General features: G+C 40.6%; 1 protein-coding gene across 2 annotated transcripts in view; it reads left to right on the top strand.

Annotated features, from left to right (window-relative positions):
• Positions 1-17,004, top strand: part of tbc1d22a (TBC1 domain family, member 22a) — a 147,718-nt gene that overhangs the window by 52,480 nt on the left and 78,234 nt on the right. For both annotated transcript variants that reach the window (XM_061714509.1, XM_061714510.1), the window contains exon 9: positions 3,183-3,297. In XM_061714509.1, the coding sequence (XP_061570493.1) occupies positions 3,183-3,297 (115 nt within the window). The remainder of the gene's footprint in view (positions 1-3,182; positions 3,298-17,004) is intronic.

Raw genomic sequence — 17,004 nt, 5'->3', positions numbered from 1 at the left:
TTTCTTTCCACATAATTCTAGATGCTGCAGTCCAACCTGAAAATCACTTGTGCTTTAATTAATTCACCTCTTTACTGCTGCATTACTTTGTTTTTAATTCTTTTATTAGCTATTTTGAAGTTGGAGCTCATGTTTTTTTTTGACTGTGCTTATATTTGAACTTTTTTTGCTTTTCTTTTTAGTCGTTTTAGTTTTAACTTGATCTTAAGGGTCATTTTTCTCGGTCAGAATCTCAGTTTGATGTGACATCAGTCAAATTTACAGTTCAGTCTGAGGAAAAACACTAAATTTGACTTCCAAGCATCTGTTTTGGTCCTTTTCGCAAACATCACCACGAATAGATCTGCCGGGGTGGGACTCTTTGCCCACATAACAAAAAAAAAACAACAAACAAACAAGTGCTTGTGCGTACTTTACACGGAGCAGCTTTATTTGTAGTTGTAAATGTGAAATATGCATGTCAGCTTTCAAGGCTGCATGACAAGAAAGGCCCATTACCATCTCGGATTGCCGGCGCCTCTCCCCCGTTTGATGGATGCGGCTTTGATGAGGAAAGAGGAGGTGTGAGGCTCGGAGGCAGGAGACGCCCGAGAGAGAAACATCTCGCCCATCTCTCCTACTGACGGACATTACCATGGCAATGTTGTATTCCGTAAAACAATGAGCTATGAGGTTATTTAGAAAAGTGACAGAGCCATAACATATCTCCCCCCAGAAAAAAACCAACAAAAGAGCTGGATGGGTGCGGCGCATCAGGACGCGACGTGTTGTGTTGTTTTTTTTTTTTTTCCTTTCTGGTAACGGAGGCTGAGCACTTTCACTCTGGAAAAACAAGCTTGCACATCAAACCTCGTTTAATTCACCAGGGCTGACAGCATTAAAAAGCAACTCATAACAAAGATGGAAGTGTTTGCCTTGCCAAACAAAAAAAAGGAATATTGAGAAATTGGGAAAGAGAGGGAAACGGAAGTGCAGACCACTGAAGAAAATCAGACATAGATGAGGAGAGAAGAGTTCAAAGTCTGCCTTTTTTTTAATGAACAAAACTTTTATGACTGAGGGGATGAGGAAGATCCTCGTCATTTCTGCCACTTTTTTCAGCAGATTTTAAGTTTGTTCTGTATTAACTGGAAAACATGACATTTTATTGACATTTTAGTCACTTAGTTAAATGCCAGAGTATTGTAATCAAACCAACTCCAGCTTTCAGAGCTCTGGCAGCACAGAGACGGACGTTTTCCTTCTCAGGCCACGTTTACACAGAGCCGGGTATTTACAAAAATGGATATTTCCCCCTTTACATTTTGAAAAATACCATCATTTACACGAACCCGCATAAATATGCTGTTAAGGTGCTATGAGCAGCCAGACCTACAGGGGGGCAGTGTAACGAGAAGATAAAGTCATGCTAGCCAATCAGAATCCTGGAAAAAAATGTCAACAAATGACACGAGGAACTTCCAGTTACTTTCAAGATGGAACGAGAGTCTTTCGTTTGAAGTGACAGAGAAGTGGAGTTACTTTTAAGTGTGACTTTAGAATATAAAACAGGTAAAATAGAAGAAAATATTGACGGTGGCCAAACAAATTGTAAACACAAGTCGCACACATGACGCTGCACTGTAGAAACTCAAAATCTTACCAGGAATATTTGTCTTATTTCTAGTTAAAATGTCTAATTTTTAGTCAAAAAATCTCATTACACTTAAAACAAGATTCATCACCAGATAAATAACTTATTTGACAATTTCCTGTTTCAAGTAAATTTTCACTTTTTTCCAGTGATGACTCTTGTTTTAAGTGTAATGAGATTATTTTTGACTAAAAATGAAACATTTTAACTAGAAATAAGACAAATATTCTTGTTAAGATTTAGAGTTTTTGCAGTGTGGTGACGTTTCTGTGGCATAATGTGACGTTCTGAAGCCTAAATGTCCGTTTCCCTCCGTTTACAAGCAAACGTGAAGACGGAGTTTTCATAAATGATCGTTTTTGGTGACTTTGAGCTTCGTTTTCCTGTAAACGAACGGCCAAAACGCATGAAAACGCCACCGTTTTTGCTACGTGTAAACGGGGCCTCAGACCGTGTAAACATGCCCTAACGGCTGTGATTCCGCTTCCCGCTCTTTCCACGCCGGACTCCCTTACTAAAGCGTTTATAATCTGTACCTGCAAGTCATGTCAGTGTTTCCACCCCCCCTGAGAACGGCGTCTCAGGCGTGGTGGCATGCAGCAGAGAACGTGTGCGAATGAGACGCAGCATGGCGTGTTGCAGCTGCCGGCCTCACTGAGATGCTGCCACAGCAGCTGTGAAATTCATAATGAAATGAAAGTTTTCCCATCTCGCCTTTTTCTTTAATTACTTGCGCTGCGGCGAGTACAAAGGCGCGCTGACCGCACTGGTGCCCACGACACGTACAGATGTCCCATTTCAGACCAGCGCAGCTTCCAAACACAAGTTATTACTGATTTCATAATGAGTGGTTATGTTATGTAATTTGGGTTCTTCTTGGTCCGCTGGGCCTTCAGAGTTCCAGGGGAAACGCTGCGTTCTCATGTATAAACATATTTGAACATAAAAGCATGAGACTGACTGTTGAAGATGCAGTGGGATGAAAAAACGTGATCCCCTTCGAATGAATAGGTTTTCTGCATCGTTTTGCCACAAAATGTGACTTGTTCCCTTCAATAACATGCAAAAACAATGTCTTTGGCTGATAACACGCAATTAAAACGTCTTTATTGAGACATTAAAGATGCATTGACGGAAAAAGAAAGGGAAGAGAAAGACTTTGAGGTGAGCTAATTGGAATCAGAATTTTTCACATCTGGAGTCCAGTTTGTGAACGCGAAACGATGTACTTACCTGTGTTGTTTAATCAGATGACAATCAGGCCATATTTTATCACAAGTTAATGCAGACAAAGTAGCAAAGGGTTCAGATACTTTTTCTCTCGGCCGTCTCCATGAAGGCGCAGGGTTTACGTCGACATTAGAACATCGTGAAAGTTGATTATCTAAACCTTTTAATACCCCAAAAAAACCAAATCAGAGATTTATTTCTTTTCAGTTTGATTCAAATTGAGGAGCTTTTCCTCGTTGGTAGTTTTGTGGAAGTTCACTGCTTTGGTTGCGTCTGCGACCCGTTGTCCTGAAACCAGGTTTGTGTTTGTGTGTGTAAGATTTTTGAGCGGATCCTGTTCATCTGGGCCATCCGCCACCCGGCCAGCGGCTACGTGCAGGGCATCAACGACCTGGTCACGCCCTTCTTCGTGGTCTTCGTCTTCGAGTACATCGGTGAGTGAAGCCCCTCTCCTTCCCTCCACCCTCTTTGATCTCGCTTTTTAAACTTCCTGACTTTCATCGCCTTATGTATTTAAAGTGAGGGTCTGTCATTTCATTGGCAATTCCTTTATTATGTGGAGAGCAGTACCTTTAGTAGCTGGGTTCACTCGCTTAATCGCCGCGAAAAGCTGCAGGAAACCACCCCGGGGACACTTTTTCACAACCCCGGCCAACGAGCTGCTCCTATTATTCTGTGGCCTCTTTTCAGGATCCCTTTCATATCTGCTCTGCTTGAATTTAGACAAACACTTCAGTTTTGTTTCTCTTTAAATGAGCTTTTTAGCTCTATTTGTGGAGGCATTTTCTGATTAACACATGTGTGTGTGTGTGTGTGTGTGTGTGTGTGTGTGTGTGTGTGTGTGTGTGTGTGTGTGTGTGTTTGCATCCCTCTGTTCTCTCCCTCCTGCTGTTCACGTTCATACAACTGTGTCACATTTGCCAAGATGAATGTTTTATTTTACTTTCACACTTAAATAGTGTGACAGAATAAACACACTCCTTCAAAGCGCAGACAGACTGCGCACAGTCGGAAGAGCGACCGCGGTTGTCAACGTAGCAGCAGTTTCAGTTTCTTTTCACTGTAATTGTTTGGACTACTTAAAAAAAAAAAAAAAAAAAAAAAGAAACACTGTGACCTGCTAAAAATATTTGTTTTTGTAATCTTCTAATTTGTTTTGAATTAATTTTTCCCCCTCAGTTCACAGGAAAAGCAGGAACATATGTTTTCACAAAATTTAGGATGCAAGCATTGGAGCGTCGTGTTTACAAAGGGCCTATTTATATTAATTAGGAGGAAAAAAAATCCCTTTTCTTGCCTTTTGTACACGTTGCGATAGAAACAGGACAAAAACAAAGTCATACTTCTGTAATCCAGGAGAAAACGTTACATTTACTGATGCTGCAACCTGTAAGTTGGGTGATTTATGTCATAAAAGAAATGAAGTGTCTGGAAAAACAAAGTTCCTTTTGTTGTTGTTTATCATCAACTCTGCGAGATCAAACCCAGAAAACGTGCACAGAGAGACGCCGCAGTCCTGCTGGCTCTCTGCACTACTGCGTGCTTCCGATGTAAAGCTAGCCTCCTTATGTATTCTGCACGTGTCCACAGTCTGTTTAATTTCCTTATGTTCTGTTTTGGCCCATCAGGCTTTCTTTAGAGCGGAAATAAAGTGAGATCCTCAAAGCTCTGAGGAGCGACTCGCACGCTCCGGAGCCGCTGTGATCACACGGATACAATTAGGACACACAAGTTAAGTTGGGAAGCGCCAACACAGTTGGACTCCTGTGCTGCTTTAGATTACTTTTAGTGTGTAGAAGTTGACTCGGTGCTAATGAGTGTTACTTTGAGGCTTTTTTTCCTACTTTTCTTTCAAGTTCTAATGGCGAGCGTCGAGTTGAGCCCAGCACAACTGCAGCACAACTGCAGCACAACTGCAGCACAACTGCAGCACAACTGCAGCACAACTGCAGCACAACTGCAGCACAACTCCCAACACGTCCCTATACCTCTGTACCTCTGTATGGGTCGTGTTTACCGGGCGGGTCTGACAGATTGGGTTGCTCTAAAACTCCAGCTTTTAAACTTTGGCTTGGATTAAAACTTCTGTCCAAGAGATATCCAACTTAAAGGGGACCTATTATGGCATCTAGTCCCTATTTTAAACAGGCCTTGAATGTCTTAAAAACAAGCTTTTGATTGTAACCTCATTATCTATGCAGGATTCTGAGTGGGCGGGGCTATGATAATGAAGCTCTGTGCTGATTGGCTGCCTGAATGACGCGATACACCGCTACGAAAAAATGACGTAAGCTCCGGCCAGTGGAGTTAGTTGTGGGCGTGGTTTCACGCATCGGAGGCCAACCTATCGCGGCCGTCATTACGTGACGACGGGCGCAGAATCTGAACGGCTCGTAGATCCACATCACACTGGATGGATCATCCAGGCGGCTGTACAGACACTGCAGAATTTGGTTGCTTTCCTCCTTCTCTGAGTTGACAGACTACTTTATATATGTTAAAGCAAGAAAAAATGTGTTTTTCATAATAGGTCCCCTTTAACTCAACTCAATCTTTATTTATATAGCACAGTTTAAAACAACCAAGGTTGACCAAAGTGCTGTACAGTTTAAAAACAGCTAGAAAAAGGCATATATCACAAAGATCAAATAAATAGAATACAATGAAATCAAAAATACAAGTAAAATAAGTAAAAATTTGAATATGTTTGAAATAAAATTTTGCCAAGATGCAAGCAATATTCTACAAATATAAATCAACAAGTATCAGTGAGAAAGTAAGTTTGCGTTTTTGCATGAAAATGATGGTAAAACAATGATGTTGTTCTTTTTTTTAAACTTTTGTTTATAAGCTTGGTTAATTCATTTTGCCTCTGTTTTCATCCCAAACTGCATCTGCATTTGATTTTCCTCTCTCTTTACTTTCTCTGACTCTCGTCAGATGTTCAAAGCTTCACCTCGTGCGCTCTCGCCGTGTTCCTGCTCTCGCTGATGAGCCTTGAATAACACAGCCAACAAACGTTCAAACATGCTGGGCTGGCGTCGTACGCCGCGGGTTGATGCGCCCGCGTCTTCTGATGTAGACGTATAGCCGGAGCGCCTTTCGAGATGAGTCTAATTCGGCTTCTCTGTGGATCGCTACAAAGTGCCAGAGATGCTCTTTTGTGCTGCCGTGCGCCTCTACAGTCTCCGTCGTCATTTCTTCTATTATTTTCTCCTCTAATGCTTGATTTCCTCTCTTCTACGTCTTCTGCATGTCAGCCTGCGATGACCTGTTTTTTTCTTATTTCTATTCTTGATTGGATATCTAACTAAAATGAAAAAGAACATTTGTTAAAGGGCTCGACCTGGAAACATGTTATTGCCTTTAAATGTGGTCCCCCGTGACGAAGACTGTGTACTTGAACACTGCAACAAGAAAAAAATATGTTTTTTCAGTCTTTAATCAGACCCAAAGGATGTGTAATATATAGGATTCTTCTTTGGCCTCGGTAGCATCATTTTTGCACTTAAGTGGAAATATCTTCTAGATTAATTGCATATATTTCCACCGAAGTCCGACTTGATATGCACACAAAAGAAAAAACACACCACATGGCCTCTACTTCATGTAGTACTTCAGTCATGTGTGTTGAACACACAACCTCTCACATCAGCTAAAATTATATAAAGCTACATGTTCATGTATGACAAGTGGCATGTATTTTTTCTGAGTGACAGCTACATTGCAGTCTATGGTGTGAAACGGTTGGCTGTCATCACTTTAGATCAAATCAAATCAAACTTTATTTATAAAGCACCTTTCATACATAAAATGCAACACAAAGTGCTTTACATAAGCACTTTGTAGCACCCTCCGTGGACCATAGCGCTAAAAGACCGGCTGTCTCCTCCACAGACCACTGCTGCTTTGCTGTATCCATATAAATACTAGTGATGCACCTATTGTTCGTTAACCGAAATTGTTTGGCCGAAAATGGCAAAAAAACACTTTCGGTGTTCGGTGGAATAAGTGGGGAAAAAAAAAGAACAATTAATAACGCCGTTGTAAAATAAGGAAATAGACTGGCCGCTCCGTCCCATAACGTTGCGCACTACATAAATCGTTGGCCAACCAAAAACTAACCCCATAAGAATTTTACCTAATAGACTGGCCACTCCCGTAATAAATTGTTGGCCAACCAAAAACTAACCCCATAAGAATTTTACCTAATAGACTGGCCGCTCCTGTAATAAATTGTTGGCCAACCAAAAACTAACCCCATAAGAATTTTACCTAACATTCACCAGGAGGTGGAACCAAAACAACGTAATGCTGGGAAATTAAAAAAATTTCATTTTTTTATGTTCAATAAATATTTTCTACCTTGTAATTTTGTAAAAGATCTTTTTCTTTGAAAAGCATGCCTAAATCAAATTTATTTGATTTATGCAATGGTGAAAAAATTGGCAAAATAAATGAAAAACTGCTGAAGAACCATGTTCGGTATTCGGCCAAGTGTTTATTATTATTTTCGGTTTCGGTTTCGGCCACAAATTTTCATTTCGGTGCATCACTAATAAATACGTTGCTTATTGGAAAACGTGGTTGTTTTGCAGTCTTGCTATTGCTGTTGGTCTTACAAACTCCGCCCCTCTCCGCTTACGTGACCGGTTCTTTTCCTCTAGCCAGCAAAGAGTTGGTGCTACCTTGGAACCGTTTTTTCTGGCCCGGAGCCAGTTCTTTGTCAGTGGAAACAGAAAGCCGGTTCCAAACTCAGCTCTGGCCCAGAACCAGCTCTGGAACCGGTTTGGTGGAAAAGGTGTATATATGCCCTGATTTAATTGTAAAGCTTGTCTGTATTTTTGTTGGATTCTGTTCGTCTTTTCTCGTAATGCGTTGACTTCTTCTCGTGGTTGCATAACAGCCCTGGACTGACAAGACAGTATCCATTTACCGTTTCATGGTTCAAATACTCGACTCCTTTACTACTAGTCCTGTCTTTCTTCTGGCCGCCAACTCTCGTTAACACCAGGCTGTTAATCCACAATGAAAATACCCAATTAGTAGATTAGCGACGCGGTGGGAGAGAGGTTTTGGTGCAGCCGCCGGGGCCGTTAAACAGTTTAGCGAACGTACCTCCCGTCCAAGGATAAACTTTGATGCTTTCCAGCTGTGAGCCATTAGCCGGCGAGGCCAGAACGAACAGGTTTGAGTTTTAATGTGGAGAGGATGTTGGCGGATCGGTAATCTGCGTGGCGCCGTCCGTGTACGGATCGCCTGTGAAGAATGATGAGAGCACGGAAGCGGCTTACAGAGGCCCGGGGAAGGCGGGAGGTGAAGAGTTTGACAACCAGGAGTGAAAACCGGAGGGGAGACAAAGTAGCAGATGATACCAGTGGGTGGAAAGCTTTTTGGCTAAATCGAGAGGAGGAAATAGAGGAGGGGATGGTACACGGCAAATGACAGGGAGCAACAGACAATAGACTTTAAAGAGGGGGAGAGGGAGGGGAGACGTAGAAAGTTGCCCTCGTGTTGTGAAGAAGCAGCCGAGCCAGGCTCGTCGTAGCAGGCAGAAAAAAGGGGAGCAGCAGCTTCTGTTGCTGGGGTTTCATAAAATATTCAGCCATTAGCTCTGTTCGGAGTGTCGTTCGACAGTTTATGAAGGCACCGCCTCTTATGTGCTGAACGTTTGCTCGGCTGAGAGCCTCACAAATGAGTCATGGCTGGAAGAGTCGCAGTTTGTCTCATTTATGTCGTGTCAGCTGGAGGTGCCGTGGCTCAAAAGTATATTTTCATATTCTCTGGGTTGTTTTCTTCCCCCCTCTTTCAAGCACGGAAGAAATGGAGTTCTGATATAGAGATCATCCGAAAGTAAAACTGACAATCGAATAGAACGGTTTAATAATTGCTCGAGGAAAATTGCTGCCGTAATTTGTATTTAAATTTGAGAAAAAGCATCACCCAACATTGCTTTTGTCATTGTTTCATTGTTTCCATTTGCAGCTTATTGCAAATGCTCATCTGACCGGCAGTGAATTGCCATAGGAGAAATTAACGATGAACGAAGTGGAGCCATCCCCGTTGGTTTTTCAAGTAATAGAAAAGCATCTGTTGTTTGATTTATTTCCCTCTCAAAGCCTTAACTTAATTGTAGTCTACAAAAGAGCCTTTCTTTCAAAGATGGAAGTGCTCGCCGTTGTTTCGAGATGGACTTTGGACCGTTTTGTTGATTCACGATGTCATCCTCGTGGAGCCTGGATAAGAAGCAGGGAGGATGAGAGCAGACCTGGAACAGTCCAGGTTGAGTGTTTTCACTGTGAAAGAAGACACTTACCTGCAAATGGAAATGTGGAGGAATAATAAGGTTTGCAGCAAACTGAAGAGGAAGCGAAGGCGTCTAACAAGAAAGAGTAATTCTTCAAATTAAAAAAAACATGTCTGTTAAAGAAATGTAGGGGGGTTGAAGGAGCAACAAGGCTGACTGATGGTTCTGATTCAATAGGAGATGGTGTGTGTGTGTGTGTGTGTGTGTGTGTGTGTGTGTGTGTGTGTGTGTGTGTGTGTGTGTGTGTGTGTGTGTGTGTGTGTGTGTGTGTGTGTGTGTGTGTGTGTGTGTGTGTGTGTGTGTGTGTGTGTGTGTGTGTGTGTGTGTGTGTGTGTGTGTGTGTGTGTCTCTAACCAGCCTTTTAAACACACACAATCTCTTCTGATCCCTAGACTCCCGCTTTTTCTCAAGAAGCTACTTCAAGCTTTCACGAACGCAGTGAACTATGTGGCTTTTATTTCACAATATGCTTCTAATCACTTTCTAATGCAGAGCAACTGGTATCTACCGGGGGCACATTTGTGAATTATACAAGCGGCTTTTAGTCAGCTTTTAAAAGGTAAGGCCTTTATGCCACCTACTTTTTTTTCCTTCCCTCGACATTTGGTAACGTTTTAAGTTCCTCTCAGCAGAACAGGCATAACGCAGCACAGACTGTTGAGCAAAGTTCTGCATGAAATTTGAGATTGAGGAATGAGTCTGCAGGGTATTTACATTTATAAATAGGCAATATCTGTAGGAAAGTATGTGTAACTTTAAGCACCTAATGCATGCCACATGGGGTGTTGAAGAAGTTGCGTACATCATCAGATAAAGAGTGCATTAGTACAGTGTCTCAGAACACAGAGAGCGCTCTGCTGGAGGTCTTTTAAATGGTAATATGCGACTCATCACACATGTGCAGGTACATAGTCAGGTTGGATCTGTGTAGGTGCAGCGTTGCAAATAGGCCAGCTAGGTGGAGCACCCAGGGACAAAGCTGGGAAGATGGAAACGTACTGTCTGTCAGCTGCGCTGAAATGCCTGCAGGGGTGAAGCGCCACATGCAAACACAGGACACAGACGAGTGCAAGCTGGCACAGACTAGACTAAAGGTGCTATTTCATGTGAGGAGGAAAGCGCTGTCCCAACGTCCCGACGGATTTCGTGAGGGAAAAGGGAGAAGAAAAACACGTATCTACTTTTCTTCAGTCAAACTTGTCCTCCCCCCCTTGTTTGTGTACAACATGACGAGTTTCTCCAGTTTTAATGATTTGGTCTTTTTTTAAAACTTATGTCAACCGAGCTTTCTGTCAGAGGAGGGTGACAAAACAGTACCCTCCTTTTTATTATTTATTTCTTCTCAACTCTGCAGATAAGCTAGCTGCAGCCTGACCACACACTATGAGCGGTACATGTACCTCATTTTACACGTAAATATAGTTATCCCTTGTAATTTCTGAAATCGAATTACTCGTTTTACCTCAAATTAGAAAAATCAGGATGAAAACGCAGTTATTTGGGTTTTTATCTGTCAGAGGAGGTTGACAAAACAGTACCCTCCTTTTTATTATTTATTTCTTCTCAACTCTGCAGATAAGCTAGCTGCAGCCTGACCACACACTATGAGTGGTACATGTACCTCATTTTACACGTAAATACAGTTATCCCTTGTAATTTCTGAAATCGAATTACTCGTTTTACCTCAAATTAGAAAAATCAGGATGAAAACGCAGTTATTTGGGTTTTTATCACGTCGTTGACAGCATTTATTTGCGTTTATTCATCAGCATCACTGTAAGAAACCTTTGCAGTTCATTAATTAATAGAAATACACACATTCTGCTTTCCAGATGACATCTTTTTGATGAATCTGCAAACTTTGTAGTCAGTGATGAGGAAGGAGAAGGTGCTGGACTGGCCTGCCGCCAGTGACAACAAGTCAATTCAGCTCAAACCACTGCAAAGCTGCACTATCCCAGCTCTTTTTGGGGTGCGTTGCAAGCTTGAAACAGAAAAATGGGTAAATCTTTACACATTAATTGAAGTTGAGAAGACAGAACATGGAATATCTTGGGTCCATAGATAAAACTCAAAGGTCATGTTGATGATAGTGAATATCATAAACATATCTCAAGCCTGTGTTGTCTTTAGAAATAAAAAGTCCTGCATCCAAATTCTTATCCTATCTAATTGCGGCTTGTGCATTGCATCCCTTTATGGCCTCTGTTTCTGACTCATAGGTAACATTCTAACTTTTAAAGATGATAATTAGGAAGTATCTGGATCTGATAATGGGTTTTACTTCGACTTTAATCGACTGGTCACATTAATCCAGGCTTCACTTGGCGGCTAAAACCCAGGTGGACGGCGTTCGTTTCAAGAAATCTGCATCTGTAGCTTTAATTATGGGATTACACGTGGAAGGAATCATTTTAACTGGTGCCAATCTGAGATGGTAAGGTCTTCCTAATGCCACTTCACATTTATTTCTACATTTAAAAGAAAAAAAACAACAACATCCTTTTCTCTCCTCCTGCTTATCCATCCATCCATTTGGCTGTTTGTCAATAGATCGAGCATTCCGTTTGAGTGGATCTTGGCCAATAGTGGTTTCCCAATATCTATATTTTTCCTCCCCATGGTCTGTCCACCGTTGGTCGAGTCTTCTATTCTAAGCCGCTCGCTGATTAACGTCTGTTATTAGCTCTAATGAGCTGCTTAGTGATTGCCCAAGCAAAGCTGCTGACATCCTGCAGGAACACTGTCTATTCTGCTTTGTTTCTTATCTGCTTTTGCTTTTTCTAATTCTTCAGCTTTAATCATTGGCTGGGATTATTGACTTAGTGTAGCCATTATTTTCCCCCAGACAGTTTGAGATTTGTTCTTCAATTTTCTTTGACTGCATCTCCCTTTGTCTCTCCGTTGGCTTGAGGGTTGCCCCCGGTATCCACTCTATTTGGTTTAAAAGACAATCACCGTGTTTCTGCGGTAAGAAATAGCATCGGACTGGCAGAAATTGAATCAGGCGTGGTGTTGTGACCCTCGGTTTCTATCTCCAACAATATCTCTCTCTTTTTTTCTTTTCTTTTTTCCTTTTCTTTTTTCATTCCCCTGAAATATGTTGTTTGACATTTGATGGTTGCCACTTTACATTTGCTTTCTGCCTTTGTCGCTTTAACGTGGTGACAGAGTAAAAGTGGAAAACAGTCTTTTCTGTGTGTCACCTGCATCAGCTTTTCTGCTCGCACCCTCACACACTTCACACATGATAAGACCTCTCCCATAGATGAACATTTTTCTCTCCAGCTCTATGTAATCATGAATTTTTAGTATGTTATTTTCTATATGCAAATTTACCTTTAGGACAAACCGTAGCTGTCATTATATTCAGTCCATCACAGGGCCCCATTTTATTTTCTTTTTTCATTATTTCACATTTTTCTTAATGACATCGTAAGATTAAATAGTCGCAGCAATGTCTGAAAGCCATGTGTATAAATAAGGAGTTATGAACAATCCAATTCCAAAATTAAAAAAATTTAAAAAAAGGTTCATTATTGTAGTCAAAACAGAATAAAGTAATTTCAAATCTCATAACTATATTTTTTCACAACAGAACACAGAAAACTAAATGTTTCAAGTGAAATAAATATTGTATTTTGCTATTTCATGAAAAGTATTATCTTATTTTGAATTTGATAACAAGCGAGGCGCTTCAGAAACAATGGGACTTGTTTGTTGCATTCTGTTTTTAATTTCAGATGTTGTAATTTAAGACGGTAAAGGTTTTTTTATTCTTCAAAGACAAATATATAAATCAATGTAACATCAACACATTCAGAACATGTTGTTTTCAATCTATTATAGTTTTAAAAAATTATTTAAGAATGTCTTATTAAAGATATGTGAAGAAGTCTTTTGAATAAAAATACTTTGTACTTTTTGCTGAATTCTAAGTCGTAAATATGAGGAGTTTTTTTTTAATAATAAATGTAAGAATACAATTTATTCTACACCACCCTTGCTTCCAATGTTAATTAATTTAATGTCTGTATTATATCCCGGGTAACGCTTCATTTTATTTTATCGTGCCTGCAGGATTGACTTTATTTCCTCTTTAGTTGCACAAACATTAAATACATCATTGAAGTAGGATAACATTTCAACTCGGAGGCTTTTTTTTGATTGAGTTTTGTGTAGATTTTCTTTTCACGTGGCCAACAACGGGGCAGAAAGGTGATGAGTGTTGAGCAGGTAGTGTTTATCAGCGTGATGTGAGTGGAGTCTGCTCTCAAATGAGAATAACCCTCATCAGCTCATGTCACAGTGTCTTACAAAATACGGATCATTGTATTTGGGACGAAACGTTTTATCTGACAGTGCGGAAATGGCCAGCGCAGTCACACGAAGGCTGTTTGTTCCCTGACGTTTACAGTTTAAGGCTGAAAATCAATAGCTATGCTTTCATCTGCATCCAGGCTGATTTTATTATCTCGCTGTTACCGGCGAATCTCTCATTTCTCCAGATAAAAAGCAATAGAACTCCTAAATGATCCAGAGAAATAGTTCTGTCAAAAAATGATTTATCGCCTGTGAATAATCGCAGGGGTTATTGAATATTTTTAGATTAGCTTAATTACTTGACTATAAAAAGCCATAAATTGAACTTCTCTTCACCGAGAAGCTCCAGATCTTCCCCGGGACTCTTATTTCTTGTGTCAGCCATGTGATTAGGAAGAGGGCGGGGTAAGAAATAGTTTTATCACTCTGTCAGCAGCGTGATGCGCTCCGCTTGACCTGATGAAATTGGAGGCAGTTGAGACGCTCATCTTGCCACGCGGCTGCACTGTTGTGTCGCGTTGCCGTGCGTCTACTCTCGACAACACAACCGTGTTTTCATGAGCCCTGAAACTGATTTCCGGTGTGTCCGGTGTGTTCCCTCTCATGTTGGCCACCTGCGTGGATTTAATCTGTCTGGTGCTGTTAATGACACCTGCTCATTACCGTTTACCTCATGTTCTGTCTCTATACCTATTAAATACACTTAATGGACTCATCTTTTACTTTCAACTCGGGAAACTTGTTTGAGCCAAATTATGTCATGCAGTTTAGTCAGGCAGAGTGATTTTGTCTTGACAAAGAGGATAATTTTGCTTTTTTTTAAAAAATAATTTGGAGAAGGAATAAAACAGATAACTTGTGACAGTTTTCACTCTAGCTGTTGCTCACATGAATCTTAAAAACTTCTTCAGTCCAAAAACAATCCAACTACGATGCGTAACTGCTGATTCATATCATGCACATAGCCGAGGACGTTATTATGTGTAAGCTGAAATAAATACTTGAAAGGCCAGTTGTCAGCAGTCTGTTTAATAGATGATGTTTAAGCACTAAATGATCCAGTTTGGGATAAAAGCACCTGATCACAAAAGTCTGAGCCACTTCTCCACCGAGCACATCTGGATGTGACCAGCATCACTTGTAGAATGTAGATTATGTAAGAAAAGAAACCCCACACTGAAACCAAAGCATACATCGAAAATCTATATATATTAGCCATATTATGTAATTATTGAGTAATAGAATTCCAGTTTTAGACTTGGAGCTTTTTTTGGCTTCTTATCACTGAACAAACACATCTGGGTGGTGGTATTTATGTGAGACTGTTTGTCGTCCCAACTATTTTGGTTGTCCAGTTATTTCCGCCATTTAGACTGTACAATTGGCTGTCTTTGGGTCATCTCAGTGACAAACTTCCACATTGAAGACATGTTTTCCAGACAATACATCATCATTTAAGACTATGAAAGACTGAAAGGTGATGTCACTTGGAAGGGTCCTCGTTGTTGTCATCTGTTTCCTTTTGAATGGGGTTGAATGCGAGCATTGCAAATCTTTGCTTCACCGTTGCAGCGTTGCTTTCGTCTAAAGTTGGAGAATTTAGAGGCATCAGTAAGTCAAATTTCAGCTGTGCAGCTCGTGACCTCATATATGTGGGCGGCTCTGTTTCAGAGCAGGCGGTAGACTTGAGAGGAGCAGGTTTAATTTTTTTTATTGTATGACAAAGGTAGATCAGAAACAACCTCCAGCCTTGCGGCTTGTTGCCACGTGAACCCTCCAAGATGGTATCAGAGCCATAATGGCGGTAAAATGAGTGCTGTGTGATTTGGCAATGCAGAAGGGAGTAACTGGGGAACCAACTCAGTGCAGAGGATCAAATCACGGTGCCAAGGGAACAGTGAGAGACAGCGCTCGAGCTACAGTGTGCTAAGCTCACAGTAGCTCTAAATGGCTAGAACCTTTTAATAATTCATTTTTACTGTAATTTATTCAACACTGTGTCTTAACCAGCACCAACTAAATTAACTAAATAAAGCAGCCAGTGTCCAGGGACGTGGGGAAGTCACTGACTGTGAACAGAAAGAGGAGGAAACAGACAGCTGTAGACGGCCAAAAACATAAGGATTTATGAAAGTACACATTGTGAAAGGATGGAATCGCTGTGAACGCACAACTGGAGCGTGTAGACGAACTGATGACTGATGATGAAATGATCCTCTTAAGATCATTTAAAATATTTTCCAGTTATAATTTCCAATCGGAGTAAAAGAGAAAATGGTGGAAATGGTTAAAAAAATGGTGCATTTTAACTAGAACGTACTGTATCTTCTGTTAGATGCAGTCTGGACACCATGTAACCCAATAATAATAATTAATTTTCAAGTGTTTGTTGACCTGAATACAAAATGATTCATACAATACTCTTGACCAGAACATATTGGGCCACTATGTAAAAACAAAAACTTTAAAAATACCAAAGAGACCAAAAAAGAAAGAACATATTTAGATCTACCAGGATTCATCCTGATGCTGCAGCTGTGTTTTATTTATTTATTTATTTTTAATTTATTATAATTCCACAACAACAAACGAGTCCCAGTCATGGTTGAATCCCTCTGCCATTGCCATGGTTACACAGTTGTTAAATGCGTTGCTGCACACTTGTTGAGCTGCATTTTCACACACATCTGAGCCGTACAAACGTCCCACAGGCTCGCCTGAGCATCGGTCGCGGTCTCTGAAGGCATCATATAATGCACAGGAGTTATTAAAAAAAACACTTAGAGCTCATCTTACCTAAAGGCAAGTGCTTCATTATGCTTCTGAACATAAGCTGACATGTTATTAATAGCTATCATTTATTTAAAGTCAATAAGTTACATTATTTTACCAACAGCTTTGGGGCACGCAGGCTGATATATGCAGGCTCTGCTTATAGGGCAGATAGAGGGAGATGAGTGGATTGAAAGATTGATTTTGTAGGCTTTTTTTGTTTTTGCCTGAAGTGTTGATCTTGAGGCAGAAGGTCAGTGGTTTTATTGAGTTACATCTAAAAGCACTGCATTTTGATGAAAGACCTCCAAACAAAGACACCTGATCATTTCTCCTGTACAACCCCAGACCAGAAAAAGTTGGGGTATTAGGTAAAATGAGGGGGGAGACACTGCTGATTCTTAGATTTACTTCACTTTTTCCATCATGGCCGATGTTATGAACCTAAGATATTGATTTTTTTCGTCTCATCAGCTTCATTTAATAAATTAATATACCCCGTTTTTTGTATTTTAGGCCTGCATTACTTTCCAAATGGTAATCTTTGCTAGTTTGGTCGTGGAAAGTGTGAGTCTAAAGAGTTAAAGGAGAAGATCCAACAGGTGATGTCTGCAGGTGTTTGCAAGGAGGATTTGAAGAGAAAATAAAGTCTGAGGATCCTCCTTTTAGCAAGAGTTGAATGAGAAAGTAATTGAAATGCTTAAAAGCAGTTTGTCCATAGATGATGAGAAGAGACTTT

Source organism: Cololabis saira, chromosome 23, assembly GCF_033807715.1.
Source record: "Cololabis saira isolate AMF1-May2022 chromosome 23, fColSai1.1, whole genome shotgun sequence".
NCBI classification, from domain to species: Eukaryota; Metazoa; Chordata; class Actinopteri; order Beloniformes; family Belonidae; genus Cololabis; species Cololabis saira.
Note: the sequence above shows the minus strand (reverse complement) of the source record. Positions and strands in the feature narration are given on the sequence as shown.